Source organism: Aethalodelphis obliquidens, unplaced genomic scaffold (genome assembly GCF_003676395.1).
Source record: "Aethalodelphis obliquidens isolate GAN/ISIS:26980383/991018 unplaced genomic scaffold, ASM367639v1 scaffold3, whole genome shotgun sequence".
NCBI lineage: Eukaryota > Metazoa > Chordata > Mammalia > Artiodactyla > Delphinidae > Aethalodelphis > Aethalodelphis obliquidens.
In genome coordinates this window covers 14,994,902-15,014,341 of record NW_020837947.1, presented here as the reverse complement: position 1 = coordinate 15,014,341, position 19,440 = coordinate 14,994,902, and the positions used below count along the sequence as shown (strand labels likewise).

The window sequence follows — 19,440 nt, the reverse complement described above, 5'->3', positions numbered from 1 at the left end:
CCACAGCACATCAGTTTCAGGATAACCAGACTTTTTAATGGGGTGGCGCAGGGCACATCCAGACCCAGTTATTGCAAGGCCCTTCTGTCTTCGTGCTCTTCCATACTTTAGGGCATTGGTGTCATGTTCATAGCTCAGGCAAAGATCCCTGCCACAACTGGGTCCCCGTGGGAAGGGAGAAGAACGTGGAGGACCAGTGTCTGATGCTTGAAAAGTGGACCCCCAGAGGGACATATATCTTTTCCACAGGTGAGAACTTGACCACATGGCCACATCTAATGACAGGAGGCTGGGAAGTGTGCTCAGCTGAAACTCTATTCACTAAAGAAGAAGGGGGGGTGGGTTTTGGTGGACAACTACCCATCCCCCTGAAAGTGATAGCAACCCACAGAGTAGCTTTAACCCCACCCCATAATCTCCTTCACCTCCCACACCAAATCACCTCCAAAAAGCAGATAGTAAAAGTAAAAAAACTGTATTTACATGAAGAGACTTAAGGGAATTCCCTTAGGTCCTCTTCTAACCAAACCGACATGCCTGTGACCTGAATAGAAATTCAGGAGTCACCACCTTAGCTAAGGCAATTTAGCTAATATGTTAGTTGCATTAATTAGGGGTATCTAACTCAATCCCTAGTCAACTGCAGGAGACATTGTACCTCTTAGTTTTCACTGACTGGACAGGAACCAGTTAGTAAATAATCTGAATATTTAGTATCAGACTTTACAGCCCAAAGAAATCTTTGATTCTCTTTCAACCCCTCACCTCTTGTTTGAACAAAAGCGTCTTTGCAAAGCAGCTTTTCCTATCCTTGATCTTCTTGTCCAAATTTTTGCTTTACTGACTCTTCAATGGTAACAAGACTTTTTAAAATTATTTATTTTGGAAAATTTTTTAATTTACAGAAAATTTGCCAAATAGTTAAGTGTTTCCGTATGCCCTTCATCCAGCTTCCCCCAGTGTTAACATCTTGCATTACCAGAGTACACTGGTCAAAACTAAGAAATTAACATGGTAAGAAGATTTTTTTACTTCTTCATTACCAAACAGCTACAAATAAAAATGAAAATCATGTTCCTTGGATTGAACACTCTGAGCAAAAACGTGTAATTGTAGCCTTGGACTTACCATTAATACAAGAATCATGTTGGTATTTTAGAAAATGAAGAGGTTGATATCTGGTAGCTTTTATCTACTGAGCCCTTCACTATTAACCCAGAGATGTGTAGAGGAGAACTCCTCAAATAGTTGGTGTTGTCTTTGAAATATATAAATGAATATCTTTATAACTTTGACTCAAAAGTTTGTTTGTTTTTTGAATCATCAAGTCAGTTTACAACTTTGAGGCTCTACCAAAGACTCAAAGTGAACTTTGCTGGCTGATAGAATAACTTCTTCCTTATACTTTAGTCCCTCTATTTCCTCCTCTTCACAGAGAGTGTGATAAGGAACTACATAATTTTAGTTATTCACTGGTCCTGAGCACTATACATTCTCTTGATGTCCATGACTGTCCTGCCAAGGAACTCCAATTAGGTATTTGAAGTCTAGAGTAGCAATAAGCAGAATTTGGAAATCCTGATCACTCCTCCTCCCAGCTGTGCATATAGTTTTTTTTTTTTAATTCATTCATTCATTCATCTATTTTTGGCTGCATGGGGTCTTCGTTGCTGCGCGCGGGCTTTCTCTAGTTGCAGCGAGTGGGGGCTACTCTTCATTGCGGTGCATGGGCTTCTCATTGTGGTGGCTTCTCTTGTTGCGGAGCACGCGCTCTAGGCACGCAGGCTTCAGTAGTTGTGGCACGTGGGCTCAGTAGTTGTGGCTCTTGGGCTCTAGAGTGCAGGCTCAGTAGTTGTGACGCATAGACTTAGTTGCTCTGCAGCATGTGGGATCTTCCCAGACCAGGGCTCGAACCCATGTCCCCTGCGTTGGCAGGCGGATTCTTAACCACTGCACCACCAGGGAAGTCCTGTGCATATAGTTTTGCCTTGCATTGTAAAGCTCTCCTTGGGTGTTGTGACAGGGTGTGGTCGGCTGTGGCCCCATCAGTCTCCCCTTCAACTTGTAAACATGGTCAGAGAAGCATGGACTTTTCCTGCCAATGAAAGTTCTGCTTCACCCCTAAATCAGCCTCAGAGGCAAGTTAGAGCCAAGAAGTGCTACTTTTGATTCTGACAGTGACATTCCAAAGGAGGGCAATTAAAATAGTGGACGTTTGAAGAGCAAACAAAGAAAAGCCAAGGAATTCAAGCTCTTTTGCCGAGAAAAAAATTAGGGAGGCTTGTCGTGAAGTAAGATGTGTGAAAGTTATCTGCATGGGAGCCATACAGCCATATTGTTCTTTTTCTTGAGAATGGGACGAGAAGGAATGTTTTTATTTTGAAGGCTTTTAAGCTACAGTACTCCTAGTTGTAAGAATCAAGGCCCCTCTACACGTGCTTCCGCCACCACCACGTCCAGGTTTACCAAGGGTCAGAAGGACCAAGACCCTCAAGGTGGGAAAATCAGCTTACTTTAGGGTATTCATGGTCAAAAGATCCACTAACATGGGCCATTAGCAATGATTGGCAAGTTCTCAGAAGTTGCTATATTATTAGTCCTGTGTTTGAGATCTGGTAAGAAAAAGAGAGAGGCTTTGAGAAGGAGAGCAAAGCGAAGCAGCAAGTTACCCAAATGTTAACACAATCACCAACATCTTTCACTCAAGGGGAGGATAAAGCTTTCTTTTTTTTTTTTTTTAAATTCATTTATTTATTTATTTTTGGCTGCGTTGGGTCTTCTTTGCTGTGCATGGGCCTTCTCCACTTGTGGCCAGCGGGGGCTACTCTGCATTGCGGTGCACGGGCTTCTCATTGCAGTGGCTTCTCTTGTTGTGGAGCACAGGCGCTAGGCATGGAGGCTCTAGCACAGCTGTGGCACGAGGGCTCAGTAGTTTGGCTCGCAGGCTCTAGAGTGCAGGCTCAGTAGTTGTGGCGCACGGGCTTAGTTGCTCTGCGGCATGTGGGATCTTCCCGGACCAGGGCTCGAACCTGTGTCCCCTGCGTTGGCAGGCGGATTCTCAACCACTGCGCCACCAGGGGAGTCCCGGATAAAGCTTTCTTGCTCTACAGTTTTCTTTCTCGTGTTTCAGTTTATCATGGGAAACCAGCTACCCCAATATCCAGTACACAGCCCTTGTCTCCCAATTCTATCTTCACTAACTCATAACAATATTGTATATTAACGAATGGAGTACAAAAAGATAAACTTCAAATTGTATTTACCTCTTCATTCACTATTATTGGAATAAAGATTGATAAGGAAGTAAGTTTAAATCTTACAGAATAATATAATTATCTAGAAGATTTCTAGATCAGCATTGTCCAACTGAAATACAATGCAACACACGGATATATTTTGTAATTTTCTAGTAGCCACATTTTAAAAGGTAAGATGAAACCAGTGAAAATAATTTTAAGAAGATCTTTTATTTAACCCACTATTCCAAAGTATGATTTCAACATATAATGATTTCAACATATAATTAATACAAAAATTATTAGTTAAGTATTTTACGCTTATCTATTTCATGCCACATCTTTGGAAGCTGGCGTATGTTTTGCACTTAGAGCACATCTCAATTTGGATGAGGTGCATTTCAAGTGCTCAGTAGTCACTTGTGGCTACTGGCTACTGTGTTGAGAAGTGCAGCTCTAGAGATAAATATTAATGATTGATGAATTGTATTAGGAGGAATAGGTCAGACAGAGTGGAAATCTTCAATTATTTTGAAGGAGGTGAGAACAAGACTAGACAGTTTTTATGAGGTACATTTCCTTATGTGGGAAAACTATAATTATATAATCAACGTAAAAAATGTTATCCATTAACAAATGCAGTTCCCTATTCTATGCCATTATATGACCTAGCTTTAAATGTTTCACTTCTGTCATTGGCAGTTTTGGAAAGTATTTAATTTGGGGCAGAAAACCCCAAGTTGGCTAAATACTAGAGATACCAAATATCTCAAATATTCCATTTTATTCTATTCAGTTGGCACTCTGAATGGGCTGGTCCAGTGGCCTAGAGCCCAAGGCCTGGTATTGGGACATATGAAGCCTTCCTTGGAACCAGGTCCAACTGATGCTGGTATATAAGATTCACCCATGAAGGGATCTCTGTTGACCCGAGTATCATATCCCACCCTCTCCAGCCTTTGAAAGTATAAAAGGCACTAGCAGCCCTAGCAGCCCAACATGGACTCCTCTAAAACATCTGGTAATTATTTGTGCCTCTTTAATCCCTTGGTCCCAATATTGGTTGGCTAACTTGGAGTGAAAGTAAGGAAAGAAATGAGTCTCTCTGTTGTGTTCATTTGTCACCATCCTGATAATGAATATTTGCCGAGAGTGATGTTACTGTCAAATATGGTTTTCTCTACTGGAGAGAAGGTTGATTCTCATCCGGTCGGAAAATCAGAAGTTGTCCTGGAGACCAGTGTATCCAAATCTCTGGGGAATAGATGATCTAGACCTTTCCAGATGCTCTTTCATATAGAGTAGTACATCCAACTTATGCTTGGTCCTAATTCATAGCCTCATTCGCCCATTGGGACCTTAAAGAACCCTTATATACTTATATAAGTTAGTGCCCATTCCTGAAAGTGGCATCAACCTCATGCTTATGGTTGTGATGGATGCCATGGTGTGTCTGCTCCTAATCTGAACTGCCCAGGACTTGCTTAACCCCAATCCGAGACATGGGTAAGCATCCTTTGCTGCAAACATACCTAAGTGCCTGGCTGCTGCTTGGATTCTTCCAGCACTCAGGTTGGAGCTGGATCTTCAGCACAGGTGCTTGTTAACTACTATAACCGATCCATGTTTTATAGGCCATAAAGCCATTACGGAGCAAGCAGAAAGAATATTGCAAAAGCTTTAAAAATTGGGGGCCAATATACCACGTGGTAGTGGTTATGCTGGTAATTTACTGCTTTTCTGCACGTTTCTTACCGTTCCTTCTTGTTGACCCATTAGTTCCTTTACTTGATATTCATAATTTTAATAATTGCAGTATAATCTTGCACAAATATTTACCATGGATATAAACTATCTAGAAAAAGTCTGGATGTTGAAGGATATAGACTTGATGGGTTCTTTTTTATTTTGGAAATATTGGTACCAGCTGTTTGATGATCTTTATTATCGAGTCAAACCAAATTCATGTTCCTTTTGAAAAGACGATCATTAGTCTATATTCTTGTTATTGTATTTGTCTTATTATAACCTTCCATACCTAAGTTTCCCTCTCTTATTTTTCTAACAAGACCTATAAACATGGATTTTGGTAGATTTTGAAATGAAACAAATTTCTTCACTAATCACTCTCTTTATTGCGAGGCATTTTGTTTCTGTAAACCTGGGAGAACATTGCTAGGGGGATACAGTGTGGATCCTGCCTTTCAAATGAAGAAGATTGGAACTTTGTGTGTTTCACCAAAATAGCTTCTGCAAGTTTAAAGTCCATGAAAGGTCTTTTTTGGACCCAAGATTTAAGTGCTGTTATTTAATTGCATGGTCACACTGTCATGTTATTGAACTCTACGTGCAGAACGTGTAGTTCATCAAATATACTCTGTAACAGCGTAACTCCATGTATACCGCAAATGGAATGCCAGCTTTCAAGAAGAGATTTGGAGAAATGTTCTGATGGGACGGTTAAGTTTTAACGGGGATGTGAGTCTCAATATTTTGGGTTTTCTTACCCAGCATTAGAAAATTATTGTCCATGTGACACTTTCTTTAATGCTGTGTACAAGTAAAGTGTAAAATTGTCAGCGTCGTTAAGTCAAGTAGTGGTGCTTCCAGGTTGGTAGCTTAAAATTTTGTGGAATTATAGTGGAATACTTAAAATCTAAAACAGTGCTTCTCAAAATACCGTAAGAATCACGTAGGATGGGTTTTAAGTACATAAGCATCACCTGTGGTGCTTGTTAAAGCTCTAGGTTCCTTGTGCCCTGAGCCCTGAGCCTTGATCTGGTAGATCTGGACTAATCTGCTCTATTAGTCATCCCAGGTGCTCACACTTTGAGGCCCTGGATGCAGTGCTTCTCAAACTTTAAAGTGTGGGCACACGGCATTGGCGTCTTGGTAAAACGCACTGACGGTCAGTAGGTCCGAGGTAGTGCTGGAGACTCTGATTCTGATGCATTTCCATGTGATGCTTTAGAAACTCCAACTCTGCAACTCAGCGTCCATGGGTATCTTCACATTTCCGTCTATGACTAACTTGCTACCTTTTTACTTTTGACTGCGTAGATTGAGCTAGGTTTTAACCGCCTTTAAACTTTCTGTTTGATATAATTTTAAAATACTTGCCTACCTTGCTTATCTTGTCCTTTTCCTTATTTATTTTTCTCGTGCGTATAGATGTGCACCAGTTGCGTCCTGAAGTGTCATCAGCTGTAACACAAGCTCCAGATCCCAAAACCACAGCCAGGCCCTCCCGCTGCTCCCAACAACTGAAAGCCATGGAGCTTTCCGACAGCGACCGCCCGGTCAGCTTTGGTTCCACGTCGTCCTCGGCCTCCTCCCGGGACAGCCATGGTTCCTTTGGCAGCAGAATGACCTTAGTTTCAAACAGCCACTTGGGCTTGTTTCCCCAGGATAAGGAAGCAGGGGCCATAAAGCTGGAGCTGATGCCAGCCAGGCCGTTTTCCAGCAGCGAGCTGCCGAGGGACGGTGCAGCCGCGCAGCAGAACACGGACCAGGGCAGTGAGAGGCAGCCCTGGGCCCAGCACAGAGTGGACACCAACGGGGCGACCAAAACGGGGGCAGAATCAGCCACCAGCCCCAAGCTGCTCTATGTGGACAGAGTTGTGCAGGAGATTCTGGAGACCGAAAGGACTTACGTGCAAGATTTAAAAAGCATCGTAGAGGTAAGGCAAATTGTCGGCTTCTAAAGTTTGTCCTGCAGGATCAACCTGTTCGCAAAATAAAGAGCAAAGCCAGGTGTCTTCTAAGATGCAAGCGTGGTGTGAATGTTTAAACAGATCATAACTTAAGAGAAACCCTAGGGCCATCCTCTGTGTGTTAAGATCCTCTTAATATTTGCATTCACGAATTGATTACACGCCAGGAGTAAGAATGATGATACCAGTGCATACACCGGTGTGTGGTGTTAGTGAATCCTGCCCCAAAGGTCTGAGAGTCTCTGGCAGAGCGTGGAGCAGACAGAGGATGGAGGCTTCCTGACTTGCAGGTGTCAGGTGTGTACTGACTGAGCCCATCAGGCTATCTTCGCCTTAATCACAACTGTCTCCTGGTGTCTAGAGCTTCCAAATCTATAGATGCCTGTGTCTCACCTCCAGAGACCGATTTCCTGGGCCTGGGGTGTGGTCTGCGGGTAGGAGGAAATTATGGAAGCTCCCCAGGTGATTCTTCCATGCAAACAAGCCTGGGAATTACCGTTTGATGCTGTTTTCTGTATTGGTTGGTATCTGAGGGAAGGTGGTGAAAGATAAGAGAAAAACCCTGGGCTTGTTCTTAGGCATTTACTTTTCTTTTATGGTAAGCAAGTTTGCATAAATTCTTTGACTCCCTGCAAATTGAACTCAGCTCAGGTACCAGATCGCAGACTCTGGAAATTCAATTATTAATTTGTTGTTGTTGTTGTTTTCTCTGTATCCTTTCTTTTTTTTAAGTTTTTATTTTATGTGGGAGTATAGTTGATTTATTCAATTATTAATTTGACTTTGATTTAGAGTTGTTTTCAAGGATAAAGTAAGAATTACCAGAGCCACTCAGATATTAATTCATTCTCAATTAATGATTTACAATATTAGTATTAATAGTTCAAAGGCAAATTGATATTATTATAAAGCTACTCTCCCTTTGCTGCCTAGTACTATCCCAGATTCTTTCATCCGTTAGTGCCTTCTTCCTGTTTTTAGAACTTTTAATCTAAAATGTGTTTCAGAATAAAGTGGTGCAATATTTGCTGATGAGGACATTCTCCACCAAATACATACATTCTTATAGCTTTAGGGGAAAAACAAATTCTAAGGCACAATTGTGTGTTGAGTTCCACAAATGATCGAACCAGACACTGTCTACTAAAAATAGTTATGACATAACTTCCCAGTAAAAATAGAAAAATCAATTGATGCTCAACCAAAACAATATGTGATACCAAATGTAGAATAAACCAGGCCAATTGTTTCTTTAATTTCATCAATGATGTCATTTGTACTTGAGAAGAAATACCTGTGAACTGCCCAAAATTTTGGAACCTCTCAGAAAATTTATGGTTGTCAAAGCTTTCTTTGGTCTGTCCTTTTTTCTTTCTTTCTTGGAAACTTTACCACTTCATCAAAACTCACCGTACTGACAGAGAAACCTTCAGTGACTAAGCTGGGATTCTGTGAACACTCTTTTTTCTGAGGCTGATTGACAAACCTTAGGTGAGAAGAAATAAGGTAAGATGTGTATGAAAGAAAACAGATCAAGACAGATTTTTTTTTTCTAAGAAAGTTTCAGCAGAAGTTTTATTCCAAGCTCTCCAAACGTTCTTGTCTTTTTTCCTTTATCGGTGCATTACCCATGTTTTACACTAGGGGTTAGTGGACTTTTTCTATAAAGGGCCAGATAGTAAATATTTTAGGCTTTCTGGGCCCTAAGCTGTCAGTCCTAACTGCTCAGTCCTGCCACTGTAGCCCAGCAGCAGCCCCAGACACTATGTCAATGAAGGGGCGTGTAAGTTCCAGGAAAACTTTATGGCTGGGCTGGACCCAAGGGCCATGGTTCGCCAAGCCCTGTATTAGACTATGAATTTGTGCCTGCATTTCATCAACTGTAAAATGAGACTAATAATACCTGCCTTATAGGGTTGTTATTATGAGAATTCAACTTGATAATACATAAAAAGCTCACACGACAGCGCCTGCAACATGGTAGGCGATTAATAAGTGGAAACTATCATCATCACGGACCTCTTCTGAATTTGCTGGTTGAGAGTGAACAAACTACTCTCGACCGGCCCAGTTCTAGCTGTCTTACCTGAAGTCTTTCACAAAAATAAACAGATTAGTAATTCACTACAGCAGAAATTTAATTAGGAAAAAGTAATTTAAAATGGGTGATTCCAACATGATTATTTTGAAGGCAATTGGATTATTTCTGAGGAACCCATGGAAAATCTGAGGTGACACGTAAGAGGGAGAGGAGAGATGAAGAAGGTTGTTGGAGGGAGGGTGCTTGGGAGAAATGTCCCAAATATAGAAGGAGGCACCGGGTAGGAAGAAGTAGATGCTGCTCTGCTCCAAAGTCACCGGGATGCTTCGAGTCACATCCCCTCCCCACCTAGGAAAGTGCAGAGTCTCTTCAGATCAGGATTGGTCACTGCAGCCTCTTCTTGACACACATTTGTGTGTGACCACCTCTGTCTCTCAAGATCACAATTTTCACAAAATTGTGAAATTTTGTTTTATCTAGTTCTTTCCTTTATGGAGAGTAACCAATTATTTTCTAGCTTGCAGCAACCTTACCCAATAAAGACTGTTATGAGGGGTATTCTTTTAAAATACAAAGCGTCAGCTCCTTTAAAAATCCATTTTTCTTGATCCATTTCTAACCTGTTTTTATAATTCTTTAGCTGAGTTCTCTAACATCCTCAATTTTTCAAATGCAGAATTTTCGGTTGGGAAAATGGCTACTTAGTAACAACCTACCATAATCTCTCACGACACAAAGAGACAGAGTTTGTTCGTTGACTTTCTAAGCAAGAATTCTTTCTGGAAAAAAACATCTAATCATTTATAGAGATAACTGGGAAGTCATTTTTCACTTATGCAGTAGCACAGTTTCGGACTGTCCACACTCTCTACTTTATTGACTTCCCACTAACTAATATCCTTCAATAATCAGTCTCGGTTTAATTTTCCTGTAAGCGGTACATTTTATCTGTAGTATATCCTATCCATACATAATCCTCACCACTCAGGTTTAGGTTTAGTTCTTAGAATTTACAAAAAGAAACATCTTTGTGAAAGGTCATTGATATATACACTGATTTAGAAGATGTTAATACCGTGCGCTTTGATAGCTCAACATGGTACCATATAGCATCAGAGTAGCTTATTTCTGAGAAGAGATCCTGCTGACTTTATCTGGGCAATAGGATTCCCAGATGTTGATTACAAGGCAAAGGAGGCTGTATGTCTCTCTTTCCCTACGTAGAGACATTGTATAAAATAATCCCAAATATATTGGTATCTTTTTCTTCCCCATGCCGTTTAGGAATTCAAAAATGAATTCCTAATGCTTTCTGAAAATTTAACTGAGAAATGTTATTGTTCTTATTGTTATTGGTCTTCATCCCTTGCATCCTCCCCAGACCCTTTTCTCTGTCCCCCCATTCCCTCCCCATGGCTACTCCATCCTCTGCTCCTTTGCCTGACATCCTAGTGATTTGCTTTTGTACACTTGACACTTGAGAGAGAGAGAGAGGTGAGGTCTTGACTATCACCCATACTGAAAGAAACAATAGAGCTGTTATTTCCATTTCTATATATGGCTCCTAATAGCATTCACAGATAAAATGAGATAATAAGTATGAAAGCAAGTTTTAAAAGTTAAAAGTAAAATCGCCAATGATACAATTTGTGGAGAGGGAGAAATTCATAGCTGGAAAGTAGGAAATAAGGGTTTCTTTCATGTTTAATGGGACGTTAGATTGACTGAGCAGAGACTCTCATGCGTAGAGGGGGTTTCTTTAATCTTTCTAAATGATCTATAAAAGAGCCTTTGACAGTCTCATAAACTTGGCCCCAGATATAGTTCATGGCCTGTTTTAACCTTTTTAGGAAAGTTTTTAAATAATTCATAGCATTATGTAATACTGTGTAATTAGAAGTTACATCCCTACTACAAAATGGCATCTTTGAAGTATAAGAAATACTAAATTAAATCATCTTTTGGGATGCTGAGGACGTGTATTTAGTGAGGAAAAAGTGGGTAGAATATTAAAAGTAACATGTGAGGTTTTTTTTTCCTATCATATTCCAGAAAGCTAAAATCCTTTTCCAAGCACATTTATCCTTACAGTGTGTTAAAAAGTTAAGAAGTGATTATTATAGCTTTACTGTGTAAAATTTAAAGAGCCAAAGCCTTAAGCAATCCTTGTTGAAAGCATTCAGCATTGTTCAAAAGCTCTTGCTACACAAGGATTATACTGTTGATCTCCAACCCCCAGCTCTTGTGTTTATTGGTTGACACGGACTCTTTGTTTATCGTGTGATAGTACAGACAGTGGCAGGGTAGGTGGATGAGAGAAGGATGCTTTCCACACACTTAGTGATATGAAGCACATTGAAAGCTATTCTGCCCGTTGCCATAGCTTAAAGAGGCTGCCCTTAGCACCGGAGGTATCCGTTAGTGGAAGGAGAACTCTCACGCTTGGGAGGTGAGCCTCTCCCAGATCTGTGCAGAGTGAATGAAGGAACCCAGTGATCACACCCAGGGCATTTGTGCAGTGACTCCACCCTTGACTCTGCCTGGAGACTTAGGTCTTAGGCTGGTGAGGTGACTAAGACTTGGATAAAATGGAATCTGAGTGGGCTTTTGTCCTATGCCACCCCTCAAGGACAACACTGTCAAGCATGGAGGTGGTTTCTCTTGAAGCCTGGCTTCCTGGATTCTGTTGGAGAGATAAGATGTTTTGGTGTGGAAACGTCAGTGTATGTCTCTGCTACTCTTTTCCCTTGGCCGTGAAAGGATGGCTTTACATGGGCATTCCCTGGACCAGCCATAACTGCTTAGCATACTTGACAAGAGGAGAAAGGTTTTGAACCAAGGGAAAAGGCTGTTGAGATGTGGTGAACTGTCATAGATTTTATTGTCTTTCTATTTGCAGATGTCCTCACTCACTACTTTCCCTCCAGTTTAAATAACAGTTATTAAACTGGCACTTTTTATGAGTTTCATTTAGACTAAGATTTTTTGAATATTGAGGGAAGTATGTGTTCAACGCTAGAGTGTAGGACTTGTCGGGGATTGTTTTTAATGAAGGCTTATTATGTGGGTGGGTTTAACAAAGAATTTATGCTGTAGTACTTGGCATAATATAATGTACTTTTTCTTTTACATGGCATTTGAGCATTTTTGTTTGAATGGGTCTATTTTTCCTTCGAAGGACTTTTATCACGGTGAGTGAATGAGATCTTTCCTAAAACCATTTAAGATCTATGGTAATTTGGAAGCACACCTGTTAAGTAGTTTCATGCTTATGTAGAAGTTATTCCTCAAATAGCACATCTAACCACTCTACAGGAGGCCCCCAAACTTCGCTTTGACTGTTTCCATGCCTCTTTGTTGTTGTTTCGCCCCCCTCCTTCCCTACCCTACCCCACCCCACTCTCATTTCTTGTCACCTTAACAACGACAGAAACTTAGAAGGTGAGAACATAGTGATTTTGAGTGTTCATCTCTTCTACTGGTTACAGCCTAATATGGGAGGGAGGGCAGGGACCTGGCCTTTTAAGTCTTTTGTCCATTTAGAATGTTCTGATCATACCTTATGATTAATTGCTAATGAACATCGAAAATAGGCCAAGGTGGGCAGCATTTAGTAAAAGCAAAGTGAGTTGAGGTTTGCAGAGTTGCTGTGCAAAAGTAGCTGTGGGCTGTTCACACGAGTTCGTGTATACTTAATGATGATGTCAGTTTATTTCCTCCAAATCGTTCTGGCTAGATCTTGAGTCAAAACTTAGGGAAATTAGTCAAAATAACGATATTGGTCAGATTCTTCTGGGAGCGCGGTAGACAGTGAGTATCACCGACGTGAAACCTTAAGCTCTGTGACCACACCTGCCACCTCAATGAATCCGAACAGCTGTAAACATACTTCATAGCTACCACTTCTAAATTTTCTAGATATGTGCCTTAATAACAAAAACACCAAAAAACATGAACAGCAACTAATATTTGAGTACTTACCACATTTCAGGCACTGCATTAAGCACTGAAAGCCTCAGTCACAGCCCCATCTTGTGGGTACTATCATTTCTTATTTTTAGCACAAGAATATTGCATGTACAAAGGGTAAAGGAACTTATCCAACGTCTGTAAATATTTAGTGGTAGAACTGGAGCTGGAACCCAAGTTTCACTCTAAAGCCCATCTTTTACTCCTACACTGTTATTGTAAATCTCCTCTTATTGTCTAGCGGAGGGCTCAGAGATTTTGATCTTCTTCTTAAGCTCTCTAGGGCAGGGTGTTGCAACAGCAGGACAATAGACATTTGGGGCTGGATAGATGTTGGCTGTAGGGGATAGTCATGTGCATTGTAGGATGTTTAGCAGCAAATCTGGCCTCTACCCACTAGATGCCAATAGAACCACCACCATCCCCACTCATGACAACCAAAATTGCCTCTAGACATTGCCAAATAGCCCCCGAGGGACAAAATTCCCTTGGTTGAGAACCACTGTTCCAAAAATTTGGAAGGCATAATGTATAAGAGTAGGCTAAGCCACAGTAACAAATAGGCCCCAAATTTAGTGACTTAATACAACAGAAGTTTCTCCTTTTATAGTCACGTATGTGTGTGCTCAGGTTCGTGGGAGTTGTGCTTCTCCATGCAGTCATTCAGGAACCAAGCTGATGAGGCTCTGTCCTCTTCAGCACGTGGCTCCAAAGGTTGTGCTGGGGTCTGTGCCATCTCAGCTAGAAGGACAAGAGGACATGGAGACATGCATTGGGGAAGGGGTCGGGGGTTCTGGGACAAGCATAGAAATGGCTCACCCTGTCTATCATTCCACATCAAACTCTAAGTTTGGAGATATAGTCTAGCTGTGTGCCCAGAAAAAGTAGGAAACATTTTTGTGAGCAATTGCCAGTGTACACCATGCATTACATATATCTGAAACATTCTCTCATTGTAAAACCTACACCGTGTGTCCCACCATCCTTAAAAGTAAAAATAAAAATACATGAAGAAGGGACTTCCCTGGTGGTGCAGTGGTTAAGAATCCGCCTGCCAATGCAGGGGACACAGGTTCAAGCCCTGGTCCGGGAAGATCCCACATGCCGCGGAGCAACTAAGCCTGTGCGCCACAACTGCTCAGCCCGCGAGCCACAACTACTGAAGCCCGCGCGCCGAGAGTCTGTGTTCCGCAACAAGAGAAGTCACCGCAATGAGAAGCCTGCGCACCGCAGTGAAGAGTAGTCCCCACTCGCAGCAACTAGAGAAAAGCCCACGCACAGCAATGAAGACCCAACACAGCCAAAAATAAATAAATTAATTAAAAAAAAAAAACATGAAGAAGAAAGCAGGAAAGATTTTGATAATGCTTACTGCCAAGATTATAGTTACTCTCTCTACTAAATGACCCTATAGAATGTTTGAAATGGAATTCTTCATTTAGGACCTGGAACAGATTCAGACCAATGTATCTTCTCTTGTTCCTCCCCTCTTTCATGTCTCCATCACCACCACCCTCTTTTTCTCCCATGATTCCTAATGCCCTCTCCTCTTTTATTTTTGTAGTTTTTCCTATCCATACGACCTGTCAACAGGGCTCTTTGAAATTATTGAACATAATAGGTAGTACTTCAGTTTGAAAAGAGGCCTTTTGGGTCTAGCATAGTTCAAAGGCAGGGATGGTACTTCTCTTGCTAGTGTTCTGGAAACCTCTTGAGTAGACTGGGGTCAATGAGGATAATGGACTAATGCCATCAAACCCTTAATAGGAAGCTGCAAGTTTATTGCCACACTGATAAAATTTATAAGAAAATTGCCCTCCTTTTCACTGCCCTGCCCTTCTCTTAGACTCATTTCTGTAGCTATTCTGAGAAGCCAAAATGAGAATTATGGACACTTGAAGAAAAAGTAAGCAGTGAAAAACCTAATTGTTGAAAGTGTTTTAATACATCCTTGGGCCTCGCACCCCCTAAATCAACTGACGTCCTTATGGATGGTTTTCCGTAAGAAGTTGAAGTCAACTTGCATCTTTCCAGAGGTGAACTTGGAGGAAGTAAATTTACCATTGATAAATAGTAGTCTATTTATATTGTTAACCTTTACCTGGAGTACACTTTTCAAATTACTAAGAACTCTGTAGCAATAGCATAATGAACACCAGTTGGTATAATAATTATGAATTTAGTGATGTTCCTCATTGTCTCCTTAAGAAATACTAAACCTCAGGTAGTGGAAAAGTCACCTTTGCGTTCCTGACAATCCTGACTTGTGACTTGCTTCTTTATTTTTTAAACTTCTTTATTTTTTGTGACTTGCTTCTTGAAGCTTGGGGCTGGAATCAATAGTTGAGGTCAGTCCAAAGATGTCCAGGCTTTGTAGGACATTTTTACCAGGTTGCAAGAGTTCGTGATCTGAGAAGAGATTATAGTTGCAGATTGTTTTTAGCTTCCATATCATATGTCTAAGACCCGAGAGAGAGAGTACAGATGATAGAGGTAGAGAGCTATATGAATTTCAAAGTGCCTACAATCAATTCTGCTATAATTCAACATACGACCTATGTGCTCCTAAAAATTACTCACTATGCAAAATCATATGAGGGAGAAATGGAAAAATGGGTTCCAAGCACAATACTCAAAAACATCATCAGTGACACAAAGAAAGAAAGATAGGAATCTAACGAAAATGGAGGCAGTTTTATACACGTTAAATGGTTAAGAACTATATACCTTCTATAGTAAATATGATACTTTACCTCGAAAGAAAACCCTGAAATTTCCTGTGGGAGCCAACTGATTCCCACAGCTGCCACCCTCTGTGAGAGGAAAAGAACAAAGAGGAGTGAGAGAAAAAGAGTGAGAAAAAAAGAACAATAAAGAGGAAAAAGAACAGAGAAGGAAAAATATAAGGTAGGCTAAGAGGAAGGAGAGAAAAACTGAAGAGAGCAGAAGCCATGTGCAGGGTTGCAGTGTGAGTTATTATGGAGTAGGTTTACCTAACATCGATGCGAAATTGATACACGTGCCGTGGATGGGTGCGGCTTTGAGGCACACAAGGTGGACTGAGGTGGACTGAGGTAGCTGGTATGTATTTGAGGGGTGTGTGTGTGTGTGTGTGTGTGTGTGTGTATTTGTATTTGTATTCCTCTGCTGCTCTTTGGAAGTGGCTGTACTTTTCTGTGCTCACCTAGTGTTTATCGTGGATGCAATCCTGCCTAAGCAAAATTCGGAAATTTAAGTTCAAGTTACTCCCTAGTATATTAATCATGTGGGAACACATTCATGTTTTCAAAGCAAATGTTAAAGCAGAATTGACTGTACTTATTCTCTGGAGTATTATGACTTGTTACAAAGAGGTCTCACCCCTCCCCCATCCCCTTTGCTCAGACCAGAAGATTAAAGAACACTATACCTGTTGCAAAAAACATGATCTTCCATTTATGTTAAGTAGGATTAGTAAAGACAATGACAAATATTCCTAAAGCACTTTTTATTTCCTCCCTGTAAGAAAAAAATGGTTTAAAAGAATTTCAAGCTCTCCCAGCAATTTGAGACTTTATTTACATTTCTGAAAACTAAAACATAGATTTCTTTTGCCCTAATCTGGGACCAACAGATATGATTACTTGAAAGTGGAGTTGTCAAAAATTTTTCTTTTGCTGAAAGGATTTTCACAATTTGGTCAAATACTCTTACACAAACTATAGCTCTTGCTGTCTATGAAACTCATTACACCAAGGAGATGTAAGGGGTAAATATTAGTGTATTTCTGATGATAAAATTAGAATATTTTCCACCTGCACTTGCAGATTCATAGTTAGACAATGTATTAAAGCAAAGGACAGACCGACTTACAGACATAACTGAGTACATTGACTTCTTTTGCGAGATCAAGCATTAAGAAAAATACCTGCAACTAAAAAGTCCCTTCCCATTCTATTAAGCTTTTTTTTTAAGGTAACATTTTGATTTTTGATGAAAAGTCATTTCAAAAACTTCAGTTAACTCAGGTGATCGAGTAGCTATTGTTACTGGTCTGCTAAAGAACTGCTAATATATTTCAAAGACTGCCTGTAGGCATAATTCTATTGAAGATTTGCTAAAATAGGTCATATTCAGTTGGGGTAGAATTATGCTGACTTTTGGGTGTGTGCCATCTTGAATATTCAGTTATACTGAGTGGATAGAAAATATGGAATTCAGGAAATTGTGTTCAAAACAAACCAACCTTCAGCTGGGAGTAGTTTCCCATGGTTGGAAGTTTCTTCCAAAGAAAACATGTTGCTTACACCTTGTGAAACTAATCACATCAAAGAATCTACCCAGGTCATTTGACAAGCCTAGAGCAAGTTGGTGTGGAAGCAACCCTGCTCTGTAACACCTAGAAAAGGAAGAGGTAGATTGAGCTGAGGTGGGACTTGTCAGCCTCCATAGTTTAGTAACCTGTTTTCTGATCATTCATGTTTTCAGTTTCTCCTCTGCCCACCAAGACTACTCTGCCACTTAAGGGGGATAGCACCGTTCAATACAGCAGCTCACGTGGAATGTTTTATATCTTTTTAAAACTGGTAAAATATACACGACATTTATTATTTTAACCATTTTAAGTGTACAGTTCAATGACGTTAAGCACATTGACACTGTTCTACATTGAACGAGGTAACCATCACCACCTTCCATCTCCAGAAATTTTCTGTCACCCCACATTGAAACTGCACACCCGTTAAACACTAACTCTTCTTTCCTCAGCCTCAGGCAATCCTTTTTTCATTTTTAAAAATTGTGGTAGGGCTTCCCTGGTGGCGCAGTGGTTGAGAGTCCGCCTGTCGATGCAGGGGACGCAGGTTCGTGCCCCGGTCCGGGAAGATCCCACAGGCCGCGGAGCGGCTGGGCCCGTGAGCCATGGCCGCTGGGCCTGCGTGTCCGGAGCCTGTGCTCCGCAACGGGAGAGGCCACAATGGTGAGAGGCCCAAGTACCGCAAAAAAAAAAAAAAATTGTGGTAGAATACACATAACGTAAAATTTACTGACTTAACCATTTTTAAATGTACAGTTTAGAGGCATTAAATACATTCACAGTGTTGTGCAAGCAATCCCTAGAATTCTTTTCATCTTGAAACTCTGTACCTGTTAACCAGTAACTCCCCATTCTCCCCTCCCTCCTTCCAGCTGCTGATAAACACCATTTTACTCTCTGCTTCTATGAATCTGACTACTTTTGATACCTCACATAAGTGGAATCATACAGTACTTGTTCTTTTGTGACTGTTTCACTCAGCATGTCTTCAAGGTTCATCCATGTCATAGCACAGGTCAGAATTTTCTTCCTTCTTAAGGTTGAATAATATTCCGTCGTATGTATGTATCACATTTTGTTTCTCCAGTCATCTGTTGGATGCTTAGATTGCTTCAAATAGCGCAGAATTTTTGATTCAGTAGAATCACACAAAGTTTTACAACTGGAAAATGACTCAGGGAAGTCCAGCTGACCATAGATTCTGAAAGGGTAAGGTGTGTTGGTAAGTTTTCTATTCCTGGCAATCAGCACTGCCTTTGACACCTAACAGGCCATCAGTAAATATTTGCTGAATGAACTGTCAAGTTCTACCCAATCGTCTTTATAGGTGAGGAAATGGAGATCCAGAGAACGAAGTGATTTCTCCAACTGGATGCAAATCTCAGTTCTGTCACCTACTACCTGTAATCTTGAACAATTATTTAACTTCTGTAATCTTCAGTTTCTTCTTCTTAAAATGAAAGGTATTGCGTACCTCATAGGATGTTGTGAGGATGAATAGGGTAATGCCTGTAAAACGCTTTGCACGGACCTGGCACAGCGGAAACTCTCAACAGCTAAAAACTGTTCAAGTCCAGACCCTGCAGCTAAGTATGGGCAGTGCCGGGACTGTATCCATTTCAGTTAGAAACAGCTAGAAAAATACAAGAAGCATTTATTGAGTTTCCCTTAGGTACCAATTAAGGAGGGTTCTCATACATACTTGTTAATGAAATGTTCTGGAAACACATTACATTTACTGCCCAGTTTTCTACATCTCTACAGCCATTGACAAGAATGAAATTGACACGGATACGTGTGAAGGACAGAGCTTGTCACTTCTACATCCAACCACCACGTAGTTTAGACAAAACCAGAGCAGTGGTATAGAAGGGAAGTGGGAACAATTAGGGTCGCTTCCTGAGCAACTTCTTGGGACACGTCTAAACTGTGGCCTTACCTTTTTTCCCCTAGCATATATATAGGTAGCTTTTTGAGGATGAGAAATTGTCTCCTGCAAGATCAGAGAGTCTGGGCTAGCCCATTTGTAATAATTAACAGATAAATTGATACTCTAGGACCCCTTCTTGCCAACTCCTGTTCTGAAGTAGGAGCTGGTTCTAAAGTTCCAGGTCCTATTTGAAAGGAAGAAGGTAAAGAAGGTTACTGATACATTGTATAAATTTACTTCATATTCAAAATTATCTA

The 19,440-nt window shown here is 40.8% G+C and overlaps 1 protein-coding gene across 13 annotated transcripts in view; it reads left to right on the top strand.

The window, feature by feature from the left end:
• The window catches only part of PLEKHG1 (pleckstrin homology and RhoGEF domain containing G1), a 221,316-nt gene that overhangs the window by 127,946 nt on the left and 73,930 nt on the right, over window positions 1-19,440 (top strand). For 9 of the 13 annotated variants that reach the window (XM_027083419.1, XM_027083432.1, XM_027083400.1 and 6 more), the window contains one exon: window positions 6,408-6,916. In XM_027083419.1, coding sequence (XP_026939220.1) covers window positions 6,509-6,916 — 408 coding nt within the window. In that variant the 5' untranslated portion in view covers window positions 6,408-6,508. Of the gene's footprint in view, window positions 1-111; window positions 250-6,407; window positions 6,917-14,805; window positions 14,996-19,440 lie in introns of those variants that run through there. The other 4 variants (XM_027083479.1, XM_027083487.1, XM_027083393.1 and 1 more) reach the window with 3 other exon arrangements.